This window comes from Anopheles cruzii, chromosome 3, assembly GCF_943734635.1.
Source record: "Anopheles cruzii chromosome 3, idAnoCruzAS_RS32_06, whole genome shotgun sequence".
In the NCBI taxonomy this organism is placed as follows: Eukaryota; Metazoa; Arthropoda; class Insecta; order Diptera; family Culicidae; genus Anopheles; species Anopheles cruzii.
Genome location: NC_069145.1, coordinates 51,055,469 through 51,082,054, shown reverse-complemented (window position 1 = coordinate 51,082,054; position 26,586 = coordinate 51,055,469). Strand labels below are relative to the sequence as shown.

The 26,586-nt window shown below is 39.6% G+C and overlaps 1 protein-coding gene across 1 annotated transcript; it reads left to right on the top strand.

Moving 5' to 3' along the window:
- The first annotated feature begins 1,257 nt into the window (after window positions 1-1,257).
- LOC128270546 (protein sax-3) lies at window positions 1,258-25,717 on the top strand. Its single transcript, XM_053007956.1, has 11 exons — window positions 1,258-1,396; window positions 12,829-13,022; window positions 14,693-14,795; window positions 17,557-17,841; window positions 17,907-18,179; window positions 18,306-19,583; window positions 19,653-19,748; window positions 19,876-20,116; window positions 20,337-20,497; window positions 21,054-21,231; window positions 24,430-25,717. The coding sequence occupies exons 1-11, from the start codon at window positions 1,258-1,260 to the stop codon at window positions 25,715-25,717; spliced, it is 4,236 nt and encodes a 1,411-aa protein (XP_052863916.1).
- The last annotated feature ends 869 nt before the right edge of the window (window positions 25,718-26,586 follow it).

Genomic DNA, 26,586 nt, shown 5'->3' with positions numbered 1-26,586 from the left:
ATCATACTACAAGAGTATGCGTGTTATGTAGTGGCCATAGTGAATTTCAACACAAAGGCCACAGTGAGTTTCTTCAACGACGGAGATGCCAAGTGCAAAAAGTAATCAGCAAAGGTTGTCTGAAATGAGAAAGAGCTCTCCCGGCAGCCATGAAGCAGATATAATTTCTAAGGAAACCCGGAAATGGTGCTATGTCCAGTTCATGGGTTGTGTGGGAGGTCCAGTTCCTGGGAGTGTGCGAAGTGCGCTGTTTGAGCGAGAAGTTAAATTTGATTAATTGAGTGTGATTTTCGTTGTAATTTTTCTCCCTACAGTCGATTATTTTTGCTTTTCAACACTCGGGCCATTTCCGGAGCAAATGGTTTGGAAGGTGTTCGGAAGGCACGTCGCGAGGTTGTTCCACAATTTCCAGTAAAGTTCTTTCAAGTGATCGTGACAAATAACAAGTGGTTCTGTTTTAAGGGTTTGTTCCTAAACGTGCATTCTCCATAAAATAAATAATGTGAAAACGGGCAGTCAACAAAATAATTTCGGTCACAGTGCCGTTTGAAGTGAAAGTTGGAAAAAATCTTCTGGTACTACGGGCCAGAAAGTGACCCACCGTCGCATGTTAACGGGAGTGAAGTACAAATATATGATGAAAATGAAATAAAATCATAAAGTTAGTGGGGAAGTTTTCCTAGTGGTCATCGGAAGCTTTATAAGTGGTATTGATTTTCGGGCAGACTAAATTATTTGTTTTCGCTAGTACTGACGCAAAGTTTTTTATAGTTTTATATTTTAATAGTTAACGCTGCTATGTCAGTTTATCGGTAGCGATATGTTATTTTTAATTCTGTTTATCAACATGTAAACAAGCCTGCTTTTGGCTGGATCATCTGGTGTTGTGTTGGTGAAGTGCGGTGAAAATAAGTTCTTACCGGGCTGCCCTTCCAGAATGGGCCGTTGCTGCAAACACCCTGAGCATGATTGGATGCAGCTTTTACAGTCGGTCGGTGAAGAAAAGGAAAAATGATCTTCTAATTTATAAAGCTGCAGACGGTCAATACTAAAATACATACAACGTTAACGCAGTGTAGAGCCTTCGAAATTTCCAGCTAATCGAAAAGAAAATTCCAGCCAATGGGTAGTTCACAGATCAACATCATGTAATACTTTGCGAGGGAGTGAATTTTGTGGCTAGAAAGTGTGTTATTTATGGCGGGTCGCTTACAGCACAGGAAATTAAACAAAGGATAGTTCTTCCTGATAGGTAATATGCATGATTTTCACCGACAAACGCTGCGCCGGTGGCTGATGGTGTGTCGATTTCGAAGAAGAGTCTGCCGCGGTTACACTATCAATATGTTAGCCATCATGATTCTTCAATTCCTGTTGATTTTGCACGCTATCGAAGGTAAATAAATATTTAATGTGTACACGACATTTACCAATAAATTTGCGGCAACGTGAACGAAAGCGAATGAAATTTAATTTTCGGTCATTTTGAAATCTAGCTACATAGATGAATCTAAATTTCAATACTACCTGGTTACGAACATGTTGCCACATTTAATTTTACAACATACCACGGTTGACAAAACTGTAAGATATTTAGAAGTCAGTTTTGCACATTACCATTCAATTCTACCTTATGCGGCACACAATATCAAAACTCAACTAAAAATCATCTCTTGAAATGTGGTTCAACAATTACATAACTCAATTTTTGCTTAAAACAAACGTTTGGTGTTGTAAAAATTAAGAAAATTCAAATGTTTCGTGATAATGATAATGTTCCGCGCAAACGCTGTGTGATGAAATTGAGGAAACAATGCTAAAAAACTAAAACTAAACCAATGCGGTGCACAACAATGATTGTTTAGATATTCAGCAGTGTTTTAAAGTGTTACACTCAAAAATAAAAGGGAAAACATTTTAAGATGTGCGTAAACCAAACTGGATATTTGCAGCAAGTTATAATTGTTTTGGGTGCACATATTGTACAATTTTATAGAAAAGGATTAAATCTGCACATAATCTGTGTGCAAACAGCGCTTTCCCGTGGGCAAAGGTTCGTTTTATAAAGCTAAATGGACTATACGGCCGACGAATGTGTCTTTACCCCACCTGAGTAGACGAGGTGATAACAACGAGCTAAATAAAATAACCCAAAATTTCCCAGCTTCCTTTGGCCCACGGCAATGTGTCACGTACTTTCAAACAACACATCCGACTCGAAGGACGAACCATGCTATCAAACAGACCCTTGGGAGCTGATGGGTGAGCACAAAGCATGAGAAATTATTTTTCGTGTTACGGCCGAAACCTTGCGCCTACGCAAAAAACCGCCACGCAGTAAAACAAAAATGAGAGCACTTGGAGGTAAATGTTGTTCTCTGGCTCTCGACATGACAACCAACCAGTTAGAGTCTACTTTAAGCGGACCAATGGGCTGTAGTATTAAATGGCACTTGTTTTTGCCCGTTTGGGCTACGAAGGACTGGGAACGAAAAATATGTTTTAAGAGAGATTTCGTAGTAGAATCGTGCACCGGTATCTTCTGGTTCTGCAGACCCCAACACTCGGTAAGGACGGAAATCGAGGTTGGAAATGTGTTGGGTGAGATGCACCAAACTTTAACTGTGATCAAAGTACAGGATGGAAACAACTCTGTTTCGCGATGATGATGGCAATATTTAGCCACTATGCTCACCCTGTGGCCAGAGACGCGTTTGTAGATTTGACCATATTTAAGGGTATAATGTATGTTTATGTGATGAAATTGAAACTTCCTTTTCCCTGCGGTGTGCGGAGGGATGATTGCGCGCATGACAATAGAATGAAAACGGTTTAAACAGGAAATGGAAGGAAGCAATAAAACATTATCAAGCTGCCAGAGTTTATTTTTCTTTAATTTATTCATTTATTGTTTTTTTTTACTATAGAATTTTATTTATTCGGAAAATATTTAATCATGAAAACATTCCGGCAGTTATTATGCTCAAGTTAGTTTGATGGAATAAGTGCCTAATAAAATTGCTTCAAAATACGCTTCCGCAGCTGTTTTTGCGGCGTTTTGTTTCTTTACTTTTAAACCTTCCAAAAATAAAAATCAAATCACTGCATGGTACTTGATTTTTTCCGTTGTAAAAAATACTCTGACACGTCGATACTAAATCGCTTGTAAAAAATTAAGTGACCTATTGAAATGATACATCACATACGTTCATATGAAGAGTGTACCAATAAAACAAAAAATAGGCTCGTAGCAGCATACTATAATACGAACTTGTTGAACATCCTAGTAGCTTCATAGAATTTTATCTGAAATGTATTATACATGTCTGTAACACACTCATTGCATTTATTATTACAACCTGTTTTCAAAAGGGTAAATCAATATGGTTCGCTTTAAATATAAGTACAAATATTTAAAACGATACATTTAAATTCCCTTTTTCCGTTTGGTGCTGCTATCTAACCGTTAATACTTTGAAAACAGCAAAATTACAATTACAATTTCAATTGCAGGTTTTGTATTTCCACAATGTTACATTCCACCTTTTAAAACTGTGTACTGCACTCAACTGTCAACTACGAAGTGGTTCTCTAGACATTATCGTTTGCCAAGTGTGCTTTATGACGCATTATGCCTACCGAGTACCTCGACATGCTCTGGAAGAACAGTGCTTTTGTACAACCATTCCGCAGTAACTGCGTAAGAGAAACTCAAGCGAACAATGTGTACAATGTTGGAACACTTCATCATTGTCGAATGCTTGCCTAGGAGTATTCACGACACGCCGTTGGACCTTGGTATTGGGTCCAAGTTTCAGGAACTCTTTCATTTCATGGCTATTTTATTTCTCATTTATTTCACATCCAGCAGAAAATAAAAACCTCAATAGTTTTTACATACAACCTCGATGATGCCAGGAAAAAAAAAGAATTTGTAAACAAATCTTTTTGTGTACCAAGTTGGAGGCTATGCAAAAACATTGGCTATGGTGTGAGCGCATTAGTGCAAGGTTCACGAACTTCTTGGCAAAATGCTCGCTGAATAATAAATTTAGTTAGCAGTAGTCAAATTTTTATCCATTAACTATTGCTTTATTATCTATTGGCTTTGAACATAGAACGTAATACAAACGTGTGTTGAGAAAATTTTAGTGCCAGCTACTTCAGTCATCCAGCCTAACTTCCATGGGAGCCATTTCATACAAATAAATTTAAATCTAATTTTGTTTATGGTGAAATCGACCACATCTTCGAGGCTATGTGTGCTATGTGTTATGAAAAAATAAACCACTCGGAATGTTTCTTTTTACAACAGAGCAACATTTAAAAGCTCCTTAGGATTTACATCGAACTTGAGTACACGAAACTCAAGGGTTAGTGGTAACCATTTTGAACGGTTAAAATCTCTAACTAATGATAGATATGATTTAATTATTTACTTCAAACATTTCTTTCTGAACTGATGTTTATTGAGTGGCATTCCAAAGCTCTGTACCTTGACAGGTTGATAGGTAAAGCAAAAGGGTTCATATAAGTACATCAGCGCAGGTTTAAATATCGATTATGAAAGAGAATGCGGCATTAGATAACTTAGATAACATAGTAAAAATCCGACGAGTATACAACATACAGAATGAAATTGTCGATGTGCCCGTCTGTTTATTCTACTTTAATTACTATATGCCCGTCAGAGAAGCATTTTCCAAAAAATACTTTCTCTCCATAAAAAATTTGCAACCGTCACGAGTCCGAGAAAATGTGTTGTTAATGAATGTTAAGAAAATATTTAAACGCGAGGGCCATAACAGAGGAAACGATATTTTGTTATACGGACTAGATGTCTACCCCTCTGAAACGTTGTATTTGCAATTTGCAAAGACATGGTTTTCAAATTGAATTTTAACCTGGAGTTATATCAGAATTTTACAGTATTCGTCGGTCGGTCGTACGTCGACAGCGTCGGTTTTTTTAAACTTTGATTATGATATGCGGGGTCATAGTCCAAATACATTTCGTATGACTTCTATGACTATTTTAGATGGTAATGTGTTTTTTGTAATGTCTCATGGTTTATGCTAAAGTGGATGATAAAGTGGGAAGCTTGAATCCAACGGATTAATCCTAAAGTTTTTAAACATTTAAATATGTAATATAATTTTCAGTGCTTTGAGCTTCTGAAACTTAATGAAATTATTGATGGGCAACGCTATCGACAACAATTAGTGCGTTTGAAGCAAGCTTTAAATGTCGATTATGAAAGAGAATACAACCTAAGATAACATAGTAAAAATCCAAATGGAAATGGAAATCGGTTGGAAATCGGGTTAGAAAATGGTTGGAAATCGTTGAATGAATGAACGTAAAAACGTTCATTCATCTTTTTGAAATACGTATGCTGAATTCTAATCATATTAGTCATGTATTAGTAGACCTGTGCTGTTGGCAGCTGTAGAAAACATAACAGATCGGCCACAGCAGCCGGCGACTTTGAGTAATCGCTAAGTACAGGCGAATGGAATGATAATGCATTGGCATGAGCTGGTTCTATCGATATCTCTCCATCGTATATCTTTCCCTGTTAGGTAGCAAAACATTGTACGAAGACTTTGTTGTTTATACGGTTATTTTGGATTACAAATGCAGAAGGAGTTTCTCTGCTTGTGATATAGTCTACACATCACAAATTAGTTCCTAGTAACGCAAGACATACGACCCTATCTAAGATGCGTCACTCAACCGTATCGTTCGATGAGCGGTATATAGTAGTAATTGAGAATCAATATTTCTATTGCTTCGGGGCTTAGTAGGGTGGCAACAGATTTAGAATCAAACTGAAAAGTTAATCACGCGATTAGATTGCATCGCAAGCGGAGGGTGCCTAAACGGCATTGACTCAATGATCCCTCATATCCAAATTGTTTGGTTTTCCATCCATGCTTTCCAGTTCATGTTTGTTGGAACCATATAATTTTTGAAAGCAATTGGGGATATCAAACCTACCAAATCTGGATTTTCTGGTTTCTGGATTCTCGATATATGGTATTTACCCAAACTTCGTTGCTTTTCGTAGGTTTCGAGTTTTATACGTACTATTATCATTTAGTAAAAAAAGTAAATTAGTAAGAAACTAAATTAGTAGAATTAGTAGAAACTGGTGTGCGACTAGAATCCCACTTTCACATTATGTTATTTTGTTCAGAGATATCACGGATTCTTATACAAATGTGTCAGTTAACGGGAAAAATATCAAAGTGCTTCGAACTTATTCGCTAACATTGCAGTTATTGCAGTACAAAAACAATTGATTGAACGATGTGATGAATACTTGTTTGACAGAAGAAATAAAATTCGGCTTACGAGCGGATTTCAGAGTATATAGCGTAACTTTAATAGTATAAGCAAAACCGTAGATTATGTTAATTGTACATGATGTGGATCACTGCATTATTTTTGTTTTACTAGCTGTTACCGGCGTGCGTCGCCACGCCGCATTTCATTCTCATTTCTCGATGATCCGGTATTCCAGAGGATCGGACTTACTGGTGACGTATCTTTCCTTTGGCTTCCCTTCTCGCTTCCCGTTACTCCTCCGTTTCGGACGATCGGGCTTCCCGGTGATGTATCCGATCGGCTTTAATTTCCGCTTCCTATTGGATACATGTCAAAACTCGCACCAGCTGAATTTGGCTCAAATTGCTTGAAAATTATCCCAATTTTGCTGAAATTTTCCCAGATTTTGTATGGATGACCACCTTTGTAAAGAGGAGCGGGGTTTCAAACATTCATCAGAACATTGTCAAATCATTCGTCAAAAGCACATTTCATTGAAGCTCATTTCCATCTCGGTCGCTATGTTAATACGCAGTATTGTGGTTCGGAAAACCCACATATCGTGCAAGAGAAGCTAATGCACCCACAACGAGTGACTGTTTGGTGAGGATTTTGGTTGATTGGTTCTTCGGCGAAATTGAAGCTGGGAACTTGGACGGCATTTGGTTTCAACAAGATAGCGCTACGTGCCACAAAGCTACAGCGAAAGCCACAATCGTTATTTATGTTATGCGAACAAACCAGCAACTATTGATAACCTCAAGACCCAAATTCATGTTGCTAGTGTCGTAATTGGACCAGATACAATCGAAAATGTACTCAAAAATAGGTTGACCGAATGAGCTACTACCAAGCCAATCGTGGCGAACATTTGACCAAAATTGTTTTCCATAAAAAAATGTGTAGAATCTACCTTTCAAATAAAAGTTCAAGCATCGGAAAATATTTAGCCGTTTTTGTTTCGGATGCCAAAATTTTGAGGCTACGCCACTGTGTATGTGATGTTTTCCGTCCTGTATCCAAAGCAACGCTGTTTATGGTATAACCCCTTTTTTGACATATTGCACTGTGTGACCTTATTTTCTCTAATCCTTGGCATGAAGGACGCATTCGGAGGTTATATTTTCATAGCAGACAACCGCAATAAACATATATAGCAGTGATATTGATTGAAGGAAAATCAGGCAAATTTTTGTACGATGACGTGTACGTGTTATCGGCTTTTCCATATTTCTGTAAAATGCGTTTGTCTTTCCATTGTCGTCGTCCCGTGTACGAGACAAGTGGTGAATGGAAAAAGATTCTAACCCTCTCTGTCATGCTAGGGACAGAAGCATCCTTATCCCACAAATTAGAATACAAACGATTGCTCGAGATATTACCCTGCTCTTTTTATATCAGCATTGTGGTTCACGAAAAAGAACAAACTAAGTGAAGGTATCAGAAGAATTCATCGTGCGGTAGAGGATATTACGATTTATGAACAGTAATTTTTTGTAAACTTCTATTTTCTATGTTTATATTGCAGTCTGGTTGTTCATTGTTGTTGGTTTTTGTATACCTACTAATGAATATAAATGAAAGTTTTATAATTGTTATAAAACGTAACGTAGTTTTGAATTGCTTGAATGATTAGAGGTTTGTATAAAAGTGCAAGGCTGCTAGTGTAAATTCAGCAGCGCTGATATCTGCGCTGAGATTGTAATGCCAATTGTTATTGTATACATACTAGGCTGTTCAATAATTGTGTATAATCGATAACAGAGAACGTGTGAACGTATATGAAGTTTCATTTCAATCGGTCATTAAATTTTTTTTACAAGTCATTTAGTATCGGCGGAAGTATGGCAGGTTTTAAAGCAGAGGAAATTGAAGGAAATGAACGGATGTTGAACGTTTATAAGGACTCTTGTTCAATACTGAAAAAAGATGGGTTGCTGAAGTTTAACGAGGTCGTACAAGCCTTGAAGACGATCTACGTCAAAGACGCCTAAAAACAGACACAACGAATCGAGTGACTGAAAGAAATTTAGTAGAAGTCCTAGGCATCTCATTAGGCAATTAGTGCAATATTTTGACTAAAGTATTGGGATTCAGAAAACTGTGTGCATTCGCTGTGTACAATGGGCATGGGCATTCGCTAAAAATGGAACCAAAATGCATTCGAATGCAACTTTTTCGGCACCATTTTGTAGACCCCATTTTGTACCACAGTGTTTACGTACCCTAAGATGGTACCCTTGTTGTCAAATAAGACATTTGTCAACGGAAACAGAATAAAATTTGCATTTCATCGTTGGAAATAGACCGAATCAGACGTCTTAAGTCGTTTGTCCTTCTGTTCTTTTATCTCCACGTGCTTAAGTTTTATGTCTTCCGTCCTGTGTCTTACAATTCGGAGCTTTTTCGATAGGATAAAGTGGATTTTGTGCATTAAATCATCACTATGAATGATGTAGGGTCTATAAACATGATCCTGAATCAAAACAAGAAGTTAAAGAGTGCTATGAACCAGGTTTTTCGGCTCCAAAACGAGTTCTTGTACAGAAATAACCCAAAAAGGTGTTAGCACCAGCTTTTGACATGCGAATGGAATTTTGTTAGTGGATTACTTGCAAACTAGTTAATTTCGTTTGTTACTGTAAGTTACTTCAGAAAAGACTGTTTGCTGCTAGCATCCTACAGCTTATTTATTTATTTATTTTTATTGATGTACTAGCTGTTCCCGGCGCGCGTTGCCACGCCTTATTTCATCCTAAATTTCTCGATTATCCGACGTTGCAAAGGACTTCCTGGTGCCGAATCCGATCAGCTTCCCTTCTCATTTCCCGTTACTCCTACTTTTCAGACGATCGGGCTTCCCGGTGACGTATTCGTTCAGTTACCCTTCCCACCTTACGTTACTCCTCCGTTTCCCGGTGACGTATCCGATCGGCCTCCCTGTTTGCTTCCCGTTGGTTACATGTCAAAACTCGCACCAGCTGAATTTGGCTTAAATTGCTTGAAAATTATCCGAGCTTTGCTGACATTTACCTAGATTTTGTATGGGAGCCCCCCTTTGTAAAGAGGGGAGGGGTTTCAAATATTCACCAGAACATTTCCCCTTCCCCAACCCCCTTTACAAAGGGGGGTCCCATTGTTTTCCCCCTTTACAAAGGGGAGGGGGGGGGGGGGTCCCATACAACATCTGGGTTAATGTCAGCAAAGCTCGGATAATTTTCAAGCAATTTGAAACAAACTCAGGTGGTGCGAGTTTTGACCTGCATCCAACGGGAAGCGAAAAGGGAAGCCTGTTTGGATACGTCACCGGGAAACGGAGGAATAACGTATGGTGGGAAGGGAAACTGAACGAATACGTAACTGGGATGCTCGATCGTCAGAAAAGTAGGAGTAACGGGAAGTGAAAAGCGAAGCTGATCGTATACGTCACCAAGAATTCCTCTGAAACGCCTCCCAATCGAGAAATAAGGATGAAATTAGGCGCAGTGACGCGCGTAGCCCATTTGGCGCTCTTTTTTTTAACTTTCAATTACTTGATGTTTAAGACGTCAAACTTAATTCTGCAAATTGTAATCATTTAGTATACACTTTGAAATTGACGAAATGGGACGTTTTACGCTTGAAGAAAGCTGGGAAATATTAAAAATTTATTTCCAAAGTGGTGGGTCGTCGAATCATTCGTCAAAAGCACATTTCATTGAAGCTCATTCTCGCCTCGGTGGCTATGTTAATAAGCAGCATTGCGGTTTGGAAAACCCACAAATCGTGCAAGAGAAGCCAATGCACCAATAACGAGTAACTGTTTGGTGCGGATTTTGGCTGATTGGTTTTTCGGTGAAATTGAAGCTGAGAACTTGGACGGCATTTGGTTTCAACAGGGCGGCGCTACGTGCCATACAGCGTCAGCCAAAATCGATATTTATGTTATGTGAACAAACCAGCAACTAATGACAACCTAAAGACATAAATTCAAGTTACTATTGCCAAAATATGACCAGAAACAATTAAAAACGTACTCAAAAATAGGTCGACCGAATGGGCCACTGCCAAACCAATTGTGGTAAACATTTGACCAAAATTGTTTTACATAAAACCAAATTTAGGAATCAACTTTTCAAATAAAAGTTCAAGCATCGAAAAGTATTGAGCCGTTTTTATTTTATAACCAAATGGAAAAAAGAATTCGGGATGGGCCACCCTGTATTATAAAATAGCATAAGAAGTATTACAAGCGTATTGCTTTTTTCCATATTATCGAAACCCAATCGTGTGCATCCGTGTTCAATACGTAAGTAGAATACGTGTAATATGAAAGAAGGAAGTTCGAGCCTATCAAGTTCGCCATATCATGGTATGTGTATTCGATATCCCGATTAAGACGTTTGAAACATACATTTGAAAAATCAAATTCAGTGCTCACACAAGAATTATCACAAACCTTTTCTTATTCTTTTCTTTATTTTTCTTTCTTCTACAATTGAGACATTCAGTGTTCAATGTGTGCGTCGCACAGGCGGCCCCCTGGTTGTCCATAAAATCAAAGAAATAATCGAAATTTATCGGCATGTTAGCAGCCGTAGCATAGCTCAGGATGAGATGGAAATTATGAAGTTACATTTAAAATAACAACAAATTATACTACAAAACGGTGCATATTTGACCCTAATCGGACCATCGGAAATATCCTGATTATAGTTTTGAATTGCAGGTAAAAATAATGGATTTCTTTTTCGCCAAACGATTATTAATCATAGTATGGTGGAAAACGGGTTCCTATCAATGGAACGTTCTTCGGTGTAAATGTATGAAAATGGTATCATATGAAAAATTCATGGTGCCGTTTGGTATGGAAACGACACCATTCACAAAATATTATATCATAGATTGAATTCTTGCGAACAACCTGTGACGCAATGGCAGGCGAATTTCTTATTTTTCGGGATGTTTGCGCGTCAATCTTTGCTATCAAACAGCATTGATTAGGCTTTGGTTTCGTTGTTATCAGTGGAAGTTGAACGAATAATTTAGGATAAATTTTCGTTCAGCAACGACTTTGCAGGAAGCATTTTTCAGGATAATTCCTTTTTTATGATGTTGAAAAAGATGTTTAAAAAAAAGATACTGAATAAGCCGAAATATTTCAATCAAAATCAAGAAGTATCCGCGCTAAAAATTGTTCTTATCAAAGCTTGTTTGGTTTTTTAATCTTAGAAGAACGGACTGGTCCCGTATTTGTAACAGCTTATTTGCTGGATTTTTTTTAATCCTCTTCCTCCCATTCCTATTCCATCTGATAAATCTAATTCTGTAAGAGATTCAGATTCAGATTCAGATTGTAACAGTCTATCAATACATTACATATACAGTACATTACCTTAGAAACCTTGCTTTCGAGGATGTTTTTACAATTTTTCCAAAGGATTTCTTTGCGACTTCTTTCATGGTTCTTCGCTATTTATTGTTTGCTCAAATCGCACTTTTCAATTTACTTGCTTCTCAATAAAACTTCACTATTACAAAGAGATTGCGTCTAGAGGACGACCTAAACGCATATAAACGGGTCTCCTTCTCAACGGACTGGAGCGAGCCATCTTTATTAAAAACTCTGTGACCGTTTTAATCTTCCTCGAATTTGAGTATGCTGTTGCTTTTATTGGTAGTAACAAAATTTAGTGTGGCTACTGACTTCATCCCAGTCTATGTTTCGTGTGTAATTTGTTGATGTACTTGGCAATCTTGACCATCCTTTCTATTTACCTTTCTTCTATTTTGGTATACGTATAATAATTAATGTCTTTTTTTAGTATGTTTGTATGTTTGTCCGCTCTACTTCTAGAATTCCTAGGCAACCAAAATTGAACGAAAAAAATCTTTGGTAGAGCTATATATGCAATGAAAATTTGCGAATGACGTTTATCGATCAAATTGTTTACATTGACTGTTGGGAAAAGTCATGCGCAGCCGCAGATATTTCTAACAATCACCGTAGAACTCCTCATCAGTTAGAGCTGAAATGTAATCAGTAACTGTTAACTGAAATTGGGCTAAATTCGGCTCGAAAACGAGATAAAAAATTTTCATAATACATTGATGAGTAAGCCAAATCCATTATCAGTTTTACGAACGTGAGGAAAAATTCACACAGTAATTTTATTTGCCCTTGAAATATTTAATTATCGATGCAGATTTTCAGCCGCACGACGTTGTATTAACGGTGAACATATAAACTAATGCGTTTTGCTTCCAAATTTCAACTATTATGCGAACCAAGTTTGCAGAGACGCATAATATACTTTATTCATATGCTATATTCCTTGATATAGGTGTATTTCCTAGTATTATCCATTGCTGCCCTATGAATCTAGGACAGTGACCATTTGATTTGTTATGTGAGATATATGGTGAAGCAATACCGAGACAAATAGACGAATATCTTAGGTCTGCGAAATCGTGTGTATGGTGAAAATTAAAAGCATTCTCCCACTTTCTCGTTTACAGCACATCAAAATCCACGTATCATAGAGCACCCGATAGACACCACAGTGCCACGCCACGATCCCGCCACACTTAACTGCAAAGCGGAAGGCATACCGTCACCGTCAATACAGTGGTACAAAGACGGATCTCCGTTGAAGATATTCCAGGGGTCGCATCGCATAGCGCTGCCGGCAGGCGGTTTGTTTTTTCTCAAGGTAAATGACTTCTTCTTTTCCTTCTTATGATACTCCTTCTTCTTATCCGGCAAACCAAAAGCCGACCGGTCTTGGCCGGCAACAGATACCATTTTAATCTTCTGTTGCTTACTGTAACAATGTAGTTTCTACGGTCCGGCTTATTGGCGCCAAACTATAGGACACGCCAGTCATTAACCAAATTGAGTTTTGTTGTTGAGGGCCTCTTAGAAATTATACCCATATCCAGCTGCGTGATAATAATATTTTTAGCCGGCCGGCTTAATATTTTTCTCTGGTTGAACATTTATTCGAAAGGTTCATTCGTTACATTTTTTAAAAGAAACAATTTTGGTCAAGTGTCTTCCACCTCTGGCTTAGCAGTAGCCCATTCGGTCGACCTATTTTGGAGTACTTTTTGGAGTGTACAGGCTGCTAAAATAAGCGTTCTCTTTTAGAACTACCCATTATTTGACGTTTAAAACGTCAAACTTGATTCTGGAAATAGTAGACATTTAGTAAACACTCGGAAATTTACGAAATGGGTCGCTATACGCTTGAAGAAAGATGAGAAATATTAAAAACTTGCTTCCAAAGTGGCAGGTCTTATCTCAAACGGTACGATATTTGAAAATCTCATTTAGTTGAAGCTCATTTCCACCTCAATGGCTATGTTAATAAGTAGAATTGTCGTTTTGGGATTCGAAAACCCATACGTCGTGCAAGAGAAGCCAATGCATTCAAAACAAGTGAATGTTCGGTGCGCGTTTTGAATGAATGATAAAGGAGCCGCCGTAACCGTCGAAGGCGTGCGCTACCGAGCAATTTTCGGTGCAATTGAAGCAGAGAACTTAGCCGACATTTAGTTACAACAGGATAGCACTACTTTTTTTATTTTGCAAGAAGGAAAACGCAGTTCCGCGCGTCGTGTCGAATGGCGCTACCTGCTATACAGCGACAGCCACAATCGATATTTTCCGCTTCATCTTCGGAAATCGAATATTCAGCAGAAATGGTGATATGAATTGGGCTCCAAGAAGCTGGGATTTGACGACTTTGGATTATTATCTTTTGGGGAGCGGTGAAAAATAAATGTTTTGCTAACTAACCATCAACTATTGACAACATCAAGACTGAAATTAAAATGGCCATTGCCGAGATAGTATCACAGACAGTCGAAAAAGTGCTCAAAACTTGGGTCGACCGAATGGGCTACTGCGAAGCCTGCCGTGGTGGACATTTGAGCGAAATTGTTTTTCACACATAAATTTGATTTCGCAATTAAATAAAAATAAAATACCTATAATCATTGATGACTAGAGGCGCTATCATCTTGGGTGCAATACTTTATTTTGAAGTTTTATACAACACACCTGATTCCTGACGATTGTTCCTCTTCATATGAGGTTCTGCCGTAAGGTGCTTTCCCAAATTTTTTAAAATTCCAGTACCGTTCCGGCTACATCGTTAGCAGCGAAATAAACTTTTCAGTTTCCTACAAGTGGTCTCTGGTCTAAAAAAATCTTGTTTTCCTCATTCTCGAACTACACAGCGTTCCACCCGTAGCCCTGTAGTTATTTAGACCGATCATCGAAATCCTGCGTAGAAGTTTTTTTTTACGAAAATGACTAACAAATGCTACACTTTTGCTTTTTCTCGGTTTTTCGTTTTTCTTCGGTTTGTTTTTATAGGTCGTAAATTCAAGACGAGAAAGCGACGCAGGCGTGTACTGGTGCGAAGCACGGAACGAGGAAGGGATTGCCCGCAGTCAAAATGCCACTCTACAAGTAGCAGGTGAGTTGCTTCATTTCCCATTTCCTGTTTTAAATTGTTTTCATCTTGCCACGGCCCGGCCCTTTTCTGTTGCTGGCTTGTAGATACTTCTTCGGTTGAATGTTTCAGCTAGGAGCTTGGTTGGAGAGTAGCGCATGAATAACTTAAAACGATCCAATTGCACAGTACTCAACAATTGGTCTCCTACCGACGACAGGAAGAATTCGGACTCTCGTCGAAGGCATAAATTTTACCGTTTCTTATAACTGAACTTAAAATAGGACATCACTTCTATAGCGACCTATTTCGAACTATGCTATGGGGAAATGAAGAGCGTTCCTCTTTATAAGATTTCTTAATTTTCGAAAAAAATGGTAATGGAGAAAAGTCGCTTTTCGTTACGGTCATCAAATATTTTTGAATGGCTTCTTGTTCGATTAGTTGAAGTGCTTGCGAATGAATTAATCATTCTATTCACGAACGTTCAAGCCCGAATCGATAGTGGTAGGGGAATCGGGCACGTCTCTAAATTCAAAATTTGGATATTATGCTAATTCGAAACGATGGTTGCCGAGGAAGTACAGACAATTTATTGTCACTTGGTACATCGGTAGATTGTTTTCTTATACAACATAATTGTTTTAATTATTTACCATATGGAAATATATTCCAGGATATTAAAAATACTTTCCGCATACTAATCAATGTCTGTTAATGGCACATTAAATCTAATTGTTGTATTTAGGGTCTTCTGCTATTTTCTGCCGTCACTAACACAACAAAAATATGAACATCAAGGAATGTCAAAAATGGCATTCTCCCTTTAAAGCTTATCACGGTAAAACCGACTTAACACAGCCGGGGAAAGTAAAATAAAAAGTTAAAAAAGATTAAACACTTGTTTAATCTGCTGAAAATATCACCAATGAAAATCATCAGTGCATTGTATCATTTGCATTTCTCTCATCAGACCCTGGAACTAGTTACAAATGATAAATTAGAATGAAACGTATGAAACACGTATCTAACTTAATGGCAATATATCGCGTGTACAACAAACACAATGTAAGGTTGTCGTTGTGCCACAGTCTCACTAAATTTATTAATGCAAACAGCTGAATCGATTGGGTAAAATTTTAGCTGGTTCTAAAGCAACATTTGTTTCCCAAACCATTCCATTTTTTAAATATTGTTTAGTCTTCTATCTTCTTCTTTCTTGTATATTATCCATATATTTAAAAATGAATGTTTGTCTTCCGTCTATACTGCTTTTTCTCCAAAACTACTGAATCAATCCTTGTGAAATTTTGCACAGCATATTTTTATGACACCGGACAGTGAATACAAAAGCTTGACCCTACCACCCTTCCCGGAAAGGGGGGGACTCCCATACAACATAAAATTCAGCCTAATTAGGATTGTTTTCGAGCAAATCGAACCAAATTCGGCAGGTGGGAGTGTTTAGGGAAAGGAAATGTTCTGGTGAACGTTTGAAACCCTTCGCCTCTTTACAAAGGAGCTGTCCAATACAAAATTAGGGTAAATTTCACTGAAGCTCGGTTAGTTTTTTAGATGAGAAGGCGAGTCGCACCGGGAACAGCTGGGATTTCATAAACAAATTGTAACATTTAGGGAGTAATGCCATCTATTGCAAAACAGTATGAATTAAATCAAAGTCCAAACACTCAGGGCCGTACGTACTATAAAACTATTTTTAGTACTGGCGTCTCTACTATTTGTCATCAAAGAGGATAAGAATAGTCAGAAGAAATTAAAACTCAAAATAAAAAGGTACATAAAACGGAAACGAAACAAACACAGCAAACAAATCCTCCGGACAGCATGATGGAAGCGAAAAAACCCTTCAAGCTGGATCTCTCTAGTCAGTAGCACCGAAAAATGCAAATAGAAAAACCATTTGCATCGCAGATGACAGTAAAAAGCAGTCTTTAGGTATGTTAGATTCGGAATGTTTTGTTGGTTTTATTTGTCCGGTCACTGGCCCGGTAAAGATTAGTCAGTTTCCCATGTTTTTGTGTTTCAAAACTATTTGCATAAGCATGCCAGAATAATCCTGTCATCCGCATCAAGGCTCTGCACATTCCTCATGTCTCAGGTAGAAAAGGGATCGCTCATGGTTTAGTGGTAAACTCAGTAAACATAACCATGATTGCAATTCTTGGAGTTGGGTTTCTGTTTGCTGTGTCGATTTTGGACGTTTACCCTTCGTGTGTTAGCTTGGCTATAGCGGATATAAAATTAAATGAATCGGCTATTCTGGGAATGGTTGTTAGTCTGATGAAACCGTCCAACAAATGAATGAGTCTTCGCGAATGATCTAAACAAATTCTGTTCCAGTGTAGCATATCTGCTTAATGGTTAAGCAAAAGATGCCCTCGACAATAAATAGCAAAGTATATCACGCCACCGAAATTACAACACCTAGAGTACGACTAACGACACAAGGATAAGCACGACCTACAGTTATTCAAAAGCCTAAGTTGCGCAACTGCGAACTGACGGCGCGATTAATATGATTTTTGCAATTGAAGCAATTCAGTTGCTATCCAGCATAGGTTTTGCGATCAAAATAGTTAAGCAAAGCCAACGACCGGAGTTATATAGTTAGAATTACCTACATAAGAACCTATAATGATTAACTTATTAAATTTAAAGTTCCGACAATACTTTTTAATCGAATAAAATATGCATCTTCTCAAACAGTCTGGTTCTACCTACTTGGTAACATCTGTTATCTATTCCTTTTCTTATATCTTGATAGTGCTCCGAGAGGAATTTCGACTCGAACCCCAACACACCCGAGTGGGGCAAGGAGAAACGGTATTGCTCGAGTGTGGCCCTCCAAAAGGAGTGCCAGAGCCAACCATTGCATGGCGCAAAAATGGTCAAAAATTAGACGTCGAAACCTTCAAGCGAATTCGTATCGTGGATGGAGGCAACCTAGCCATACAGGATGTTCGCCTAACAGATGAAGGACAGTACCAGTGCGTTGCCAAAAATTTGGTTGGAGTCCGGGAATCCGCTACTGCGTTTCTGAAAGTTCACGGTAATCATCGCGCGTCATAATGCATAATCTTGTCTGGTTTTAATGTTAATGATGCACTATTGCAGTCAAACCGTTTCTGATACGAGGTCCCCATGATCAAACCGTCGTAGAAGGCACTTCAGTGACCTTTCAGTGTCGAGTTGGAGGAGATCCCATGCCGGATGTGCTATGGCGAAGAACAGCTTCCGGGGGCAATATGCCACTAGAACGCGTACACATTCTGGAAGACAGAAGCCTGCGTTTGGAGAAAGTAATACTGGACGATGAAGGAGAGTATAGTTGCGAGGCGGACAATGCCGTGGGAGCCATATCAGCCACGGGAACTTTGACCGTACATTGTATGTATAGAATGAATGAATCTAGAACGATTGGTTATGAATTATGAGTTATGTTATTAAACACAGTTTAAATCAGTCAATGATAACAATCAACAATCTAATTTTGATTATTGTGAATCTTTACAGCTCCTCCCCATCTGGCCATAAGACCGGTTCCGCAGGTAGTAGAAGCTCCTAACGATGTGTCATTCGAATGTAAATCGGAAGGTCGACCCAAGCCAACCACATTCTGGTCGATCGAGGGAAATCGGACACTGATCTTTCCGGGATTGTCTTTTAACCGATTTGAATCGTTCAATACTGAGGAAAGCTTAACAGTTTTAACGCTATCGCAGACAACAAAATCGGACAATGGGATCGTGGTGGTTTGCAGTGCCGTGAATAGTGTGGGATCGATTAGTGCGCGTGCCCGGCTCACCGTCATATCCCAAGACGACCGACCGCCTCCGATCATCATCCTGGGACCGACGAATCAAACACTTCCTACTAAGTCCGTCGTGGAAATGCCTTGCAAAGCGGTCGGAAATCCTAATCCTATCATTTCGTGGTACCTCGACGGAAATCCAGTAGTTTCATCGGACCGCATCGACATGACCGAGAATGGCACTCTGTTGATACGTGAGCTAGAGAAGAGTACCGATCAGGGCCTGTATACCTGTGTTGCTAGCAGCCGTAATGGAAAATCGACTTGGAGTGCCTATCTGCGCTTAGAGCTAGCCACGAATCCAAACGTAAACTTCTACCGCGCCCCAGAGTCTTCTGCCTTTCCTAGTGCTCCGGGGAAACCACAAATAGTTAACGCTACCAACAACTCTGTTACACTTTCGTGGTTGCCGAGCATTAACTCCGGTGCATCTGACATCAACGGCTACCTGATTGAGGTATTCTCTAACGACATTTCCAAAGGGTGGTTGACGGTACCGTACAAAATTTCGTCAACCACCTATACCTACTCTGGTGTGTCGACCAATGCAAGCTATACCTTTATCGTCCGTGCCGAGAATGATCAAGGAATCGGTATTCCGAGCTTAATGTCCGACCCAGTCACGGTCGGAAGAGTGTTCAATCATGGTCAAAACATCAATCTTAGCGAGGCACAGGCAACTCTGTCTTCGAACCAAGCGGTTAAACTCCTTGAAGCAAACGCAACGGATGCTACCAGCGTGAGATTGGTGTGGGACATTATGAACGGACAGTACGTTGAAGGTTTCTACATTTATTCTCGGAAGATAAAATCGAATGGAACGTACCACACGTTGACGGTCCTGCACGGTGGGGGCGCGTCTGCTTGCACCATAAATGGGTTAGAAAAGTACACTGAGTATGAGTTCTTCTTGATTCCATTCTTCAAGACCATTCAGGGGCGCCCTTCAAATACAAGAATCGCCAGCACGCTGGAAGATGGTAGGACCTCAAACATAATACGTTAGCAATGGATGGTGGTCAATAATATTATTTTTGCTTGCTTTACAGTCCCTTCCTCATCTCCAATCAATATGGAGGCCTTACTTTTGAATACGTCCTCAGTTTACCTCAAGTGGGACCCACCGGTCAAGGAGTCCATAAACGGTAGGCCATGCGCTGATTGTAAACCTTGTTTAATCTTCCCATCTTTCCCATCCTTAGTTTAATCGGTCCCATCTTTAATGAGTCATTTAATGTACCTGCGTTGGTATAATCTACTTTATTACAACAGGAAAGTTAAAACACTATCACATAATCATCCGTGGCTACGATGCGCACAATATTTCTAAAGTGCTCACAAATATGACGGTAGAAGGTGAGGCACCAAAACTATTACTAGCGAATCTCTCGGCCGGTGTAACATATTCAGTTAGCATCGCCGCATCCACCAAGGCTGGAATAGGTCCTTACAGCATTCCGTCGATCCTGAGGCTCGATCCACACACAAAACGTCTAGACCGCGGGTACACCAGGTGCGTTACTTTTCTATCCCAAAAAAGGGCTGTGCCGAATCGGTATGTGTTACTTTTACCACATTTCAAACGTCTGCTCCTCATTCTCACGCCGCACCTTGGCTACGTTTAAATGGTGCACAAAGTTCTACTAAAGAAATTAGTTCTGCTCTTCTTATGCTTACGGATTGGATACAAATATAAACTTAACACATTTGTTATTTCATCTTATTTTGTTTAGGTACCCGATAAACCACGACTACTCCCATGACATTTTGACTCAAACGTGGTTTATTATCCTGCTTGGCTCAATCATCGCTATCATCGTGTTTCTCCTCGGGGCCATTGTTATCTTTCGCCGCATTCAGTTAATGAAGCACAGCTCATTGAATAATATGCATGGTGAGTTTTTCAAAAGTTCGGAAACGGATAACATCTTTAGACATTAGCTTTACAATGTTGAGAAAAGTTTCAATGTTCATGGTTGTATTAATTAATGCAATTGTAATTGTAGATCTCGCTAGGTTACGCTAGATTATTATTATTCTTCAACATAGTCCCCTGCCATATAACCTCTACCTGAACAGAAACTACCTCAATATTAAGAACGAGTAGTCTCAACATGGCATTTGCCGTTTGATGGCATGGTCCTTGTCTTCTGTGTAATAGTTTCGTTCTAGTGCTGCAATTAATTTCATAATGGCATCACATGTAGGATGGTCCGCATAAAAAAGCACTCAACTACAGTCGATCCTGTTAAAAATAAGTAATACCAGCCCATTCTCAACTCTTTGAAAACGATACCGTTGCTGAGCCGCTTTGCAGTGCAATGCAATGAAAACGATAGAAATGCGAAATAAAGAAAACCATGGTTGCTGCTAGAATGATTTATGTTGCGTATCATCAAGAAGGTAAACAAACCCGTTGTTACATATGAACACATATTTTATGATTTCAGGCAATCACGCAATCGGGACATTGCGGAAGTTCCCCACGCTTCCGTTAAATCCAAATGGCGTCTGGATCGATCCTGGAGGTGGTGTTTGGAGGCAGGCATCCGATGTTACCAAGGAAGCAATCACCGACTATACTCAGGTATCATCGGCTCCCACACTTCCGTTGCCAGACTATGAACGGTAAGTTTAGCAAAAATTCATTTTTTATATACAATATATATTAAAGGGTGGGCCTGTCAAAAATTGGTCAACTTTAACTTGACGCAGTATTTTTCATAGTGCATCAAAAAATCCTGTACATCTCTCAGTTTAAAGATGTTTTGTGTAGAATAATACGTATTATTCGGATTTGGCATTTGCCCTTCATTTGTGGAAATGGCGTCGAAACAAGAGGAACATCGTTTCAAAATTTTGCACCATCAGGGCGAAAATCCGAACTACTCGCACACCAAGTTAGCGAAATTGTTTAATGTGGCCAAATCAACGGTCACCAATGTACTAAAAGTATTCGGAGAACGTTTAACGACAGTCAGAAAGACTGGATCAGGTGGAAATCATAACCAGGAGACCGCAAAAACGACGAAAAGAGTGATCGGTTGATTCAAGCGGAAACCTAACCTCTCCGTCTGATATGTCGCAAGCAAGCTGGAATTATCGTCTTCAACCGAGCGATGAACTAAAATACGAGCTAGTCTAGCATTCTCGTAGTGTAGTGACTCCAAATCGTAACGACAAGCAAAACATGTTGGCCAGAAATAGATCGCGGAATTTGTGCATAGAGATGTTAACGAATTTTTCTGCGTAGTGCAGGATGATGAAACCTACGTCAAGGCAAACTTTAAACAGCTTCCTGGACAGGAGCACTATATTGCAACTGAAAGGGGAAAGGTAGGGAATATTTGCAAGAACATAAATCTGTTGAAATTCGCCAAGAAATATCCCGTATGCAGGTTATCTGTTTCTGTGGTTTAAAAAGTGGCACTTACATCGCGATAGGGACCATCAACCAAGAAATTTATGTCGGAGAGTGCCCAAATAAACGTGTTTAACGTTTCCTAAGAAAGTACAAAGGTTCTTTTCTGTTTCGTCTGGATTAAGCATCTTGTTATTATGGGAAAAAGGCCATGGAGTGGTATGCAGCAAACAACGTCCAGGGGGTGCCCAAAGACATGAACTCTCCCAACACGTCAGAGCTCCGCCCAATCGAAAAATATATTGGGCTATCATCAACCGGAACCTCAAGAAGACTCGTAAAACAGTTGTTGGTGAGATGGAATTTAAAGAAAACTGGCGTTCTGAACCAAAGAAAGCGACCAAGAAAACGGTGCAAGAGTTGATGAAAGGGGTAAAACGAAAAGCTCGGCAACTCGCATTCCTTAAGACGGAGGAATAAATAATATTTTTTTTACATATTCTGTATAAAATGAGCTTTCAAAAAAAACATTACTTGAGTTTTTGATAACCAGTTTGACTGATTTACAAATTTCTTTGTTTGACCAATTTTAGACAGGCCCACCCTTTATATTCTTTAATGCATTTGTCGGTGTTCATTGAGAAAAGTTCTTAAAACCGTTTCCGTGAGTTATTTTTCAAAAACTTAATTCCACCTGGCCCTCTAGTTTGGTCATGGAATCTGTGGTTTGAAAATATCATAAGCAATGAAAATCCGAAGCTTTGGAAACTGGTAAGACAACTAATACCGAGACAACGTGTACATTTACTTCGCTGTTGTTACTAAAAAACTCAGTATTCAAACTATATTTATGTCGGTCACATCTTTTTGTTACGTATATCGGCGAACATTTGGTTTCGAATGTGCGAACACATATTTAACAATATCTATCAAATTTGTTTGTCAAAATGTTAAATTAAATTATTGTATATTATATTTTTACATTTGCAATCTGAACCATCAAAGACGCAAATTCGCTTACGAGCGTCGGATTCATTTTGAGACAAATAAAAGCTTTTAAGAAAAATTTTGTGAATTTAATTATTTGAGTGTGGTCGGAGCAAACACCCAAGTAAACATAAGTATATTGGTCATGGCAACATCCTCGGAATAAAAGTTGTAGGCAGCTATGTGCCATGAGAAAAGACCCTCTTAATTAAACCTAATTTTGTGTTCATTATACAAACATCACACCACTAAGAGTGTTAAAGACCACTTACAAAACTCTGAGCTGTTCACATAGAAGGCGACACAATCAACAGAGTAAAAAACTATGTTAAAACGATAGTTTCGACAAATGGTCTGTCTTCACAAGGGTCAAGTGGAAACAAACAAAACTTCAGGTCGCAAAGGACAGCTTCTTGCTCGGCTTATCTTGGGGTATCGCTTCAAAGGTTGGCCGACCTTTAATTAGTTTCCTAAATTTTCGGCCGTTTAAGTTTGCCATTAACTAACCCGAGAAGCACTAGAAACAAACTTTGGCGTGCATGATCCCCACAGCCCAACTTAATGGGTCTACCTCAGCCTTCGATATAATATCTTTCGCACTAACTGTGCTTATCTTACTGAAAATAGTTCGAGAGCTTAAACGATTATGTAAGGAAAATTTGCTGCCTTGTGGCGCAATTTATGCAATATTTTCACTTTACTATTATGGTGGAACTCGAGTTTTTTATCCAACCAACCTCCAACAGAAGCCTAGATCCAGAGAATGTAAATACGATATCTAGCGTATCGTTGATCAATAAAGTTATTAAATTCGTATATTTAATTAATTAATCCCATCATTTGTTGCTTTAAAATTTATTAATAGTCTAGTCGTCGAGTATAAACATTATGATTTGGAATAATTGGTATTTAACTGAGTCAACTCCTGCGTGCATGACATTTTCTAGCAGACTCAAACCCATGTCATGAACAATATGATCAGTAACTTGTCACGCATGTCACCAACAGAACACGTTAGAATGTCCATGTCAATTTTTGCACAGATTGTTGCAACCTTAATGCGCTACAAATATGAAACCCTGCAGTAGAACCTAGAAAATGTGGGCAAACCCACTCAGAACACTGTCTAAGTTTAACCAAAAGCCGTATTTTTAAACCCTTAGTGTTTCGGAAGATTCTCTTCCTGCTCAGGTGCTAGATGAAGTATCAAAGAATAGTCAGGAAGAAATCACCAGTAAAAACCGTCCAGCTCTCGGAAAAGCTAAATTAAAGTAGTAAATATTAGGTGCACTTATTAGGTGAATTTTGAAATAGCTTTGAGCTTTTTGGTCATGAACTGTTTCAATAGGCTTAGAGAAAGTTCGAATTTAGTGAAAAATTATTCAGATTCAGATTCTCAAAACGACCGTCTCGTCAGTGAAGAGTATATAATAAGTATATTTCTACTTTTTTCTTACACTTTCCTTATACAAAACCAGATTGTCCCCACTGAATATGCCCGACTACGCTGAAGTCGCCGGTTGCTCATCATTTAAAAACGACCTGGGCCAAACACCCTGTTACGATAACTACGGAGCCTACGCGTCAACAACACTGGTCGGATGCTCCGCGCAAATGTTTGGTCAAAATCACTTCGGCATAGGAAAAAGTGTCTACTCGGCGCCAACAGTTACAGTGGCCACTGCGTCTGGTGGATGTCTCTACAATAATTTCATAAATCAACAGCATCAGCAGCGCCACCAACAGCAACTTCAACAGCAGCATGCACCCTACGGACTCCAACAGCAAATCGGAGTGCATGACAAGCGAGAGCGAGACGCACATGGACGTCCCACCGGCAGCAGTGGCGGTAGCATGAAAAACCAGAAAATGAACATCACCGAAAATCGGATGTCCGACATGTTGAACAATTTGAACCAATCTTCATCGACGGTCCAGCAGGAGGAGACTGGCAGTGGCGGCGGCCTCGGATCATCGTTGTACGGCGGCTCAACTGTCAGCAATCTATACGCTGGCAGCCACTGTAGTCTACTTCCGGCAGGCCAGCCGATGGCGACCGCCTCTACAATGGCGATGGACGTGATGGTCAACATGTCACTGGGACCCGTCAGTAGCCCCGGCACGCCCGGAATCGGCGGCAGCAGCAGCGTCCCCCAAACACCCCTTTTCGGAACTATCAAGCGAACGGTGAAGTACAACAAAATTGGCTACAATAAGGATAATAAACTCAATTTCGGCGATAATGGCCGATCGGCTGAGCAGCAATTGTTCGTCAAATCAAAGCACGACGGCACCTGGTCGTCCGTCCCGAGCACGGCTGCAACATCGGTAAGCAGCATCAACATGATTAATTCGCCATATCATCAGCAGCAGAACCAACATTATTTCGTGCAGCAGCATCCATTGTCACATCACCCGCTGTCGCACCCCACTAGTACTGGTCACAAGCAGCAGGCACTACCGGCTTCTCCAACAGCGCCACCACCACCACTTTCCACTACTCAGCAAACTTCTTCTATTGTCCTTCATTACCACCACCCGCTTCACCATCATTCTCTGGCTGGATCATCCTTCCCGGAACAGTTTCCCTGCTCGTCCTCACAGCCATCGTCGGCCCACTATGGTATGCAAACAAATACTATAGATAATCATCCAGCGTCGATCTGTAACAATGGCGCCACAAACTCCACCGACACGAGTCCGATTGCCCAGCAACAACAATCTAGCAACCATTTAACCAGTTTCGGAAAAATGGATAATCTGTAAATATTATCAAAGCCGTGAAATGACTCGCTAGGCATATCGGCCAGTTCTTCAGGGTGAGAGTGGTTGAGTCTGCGTCTTTTGCTTCCCCAAACATCGTGCAACATACGACCGCTATTCTTCTGGTGGTTGTCTGCTGGCTCGCACAAACACGGTAATGATACCGATGGTAATGACGGATCGACCATCATATGTTTGTACTTTTGATGAAGTTATAGTTTTCCAGTTCCCAAACTGGTCTCTAAACAGGTCCCTGGGGCATTCTATGTGCGGTGCTGTTTGAAAGTGGTTGGCTGGCTGTGGATACGATTGCGAATCATTCCGAGTGCGAGTTTCGTGATGTTCATTAATGCCATCATTGGGCAGGGTTGCGGAAATGACATCACTTGGTCACTGTCTACTGTTAGGGATCCCACCGCTCATCGGCCTAAGTACTAAAGACAGCGAATTGGAAGAAACTGTTTGCGGCTCTTGACCTGCGAAATTTATTTGAAATGGTGCTTCGTAGATTCGAACAATACATTAATATTTCTGAAGACTCACACGAGTGCATATTACGAACCTTTTTGCTATTACAGTTGTACTCAAATTTGCCTCATACTTTTCAATGAGAATTTGTTACTTACAAGCGAGATAACTGAGAGGGTTGGTTTTCTATGTCACGACGAAAACATAAAAAAATTTCGCTGGTCTTACTAGCAGCAATAAATCATGCAATCCAATAGATCCAATCTGCAATTTTCATGTTGAGCTCTTGAATGGAAAAGTACAAGGACTAACCGTCATGGTATACATATTCAATTAACATTGGACAATGGGAAGAGCGTATTTTTTGCAGAATTGTTTGACAGATTGTACCCAGTCGGTTATAT

Bases quoted from the DNA above. Each gene is read 5' to 3' on its own strand.
- LOC128270546 (XM_053007956.1), top strand. From the start codon at position 1,258: ATGCATGATTTTCACCGACAAACGCTGCGCCGGTGGCTGATGGTGTGT. The intron at 18,180-18,305 runs GTATGTATAGAA...GAATCTTTACAG, and splicing joins GGGAACTTTGACCGTACATT to CTCCTCCCCATCTGGCCATA. The intron at 21,232-24,429 runs GTAAGTTTAGCA...ATACAAAACCAG, and splicing joins CCGTTGCCAGACTATGAACG to ATTGTCCCCACTGAATATGC.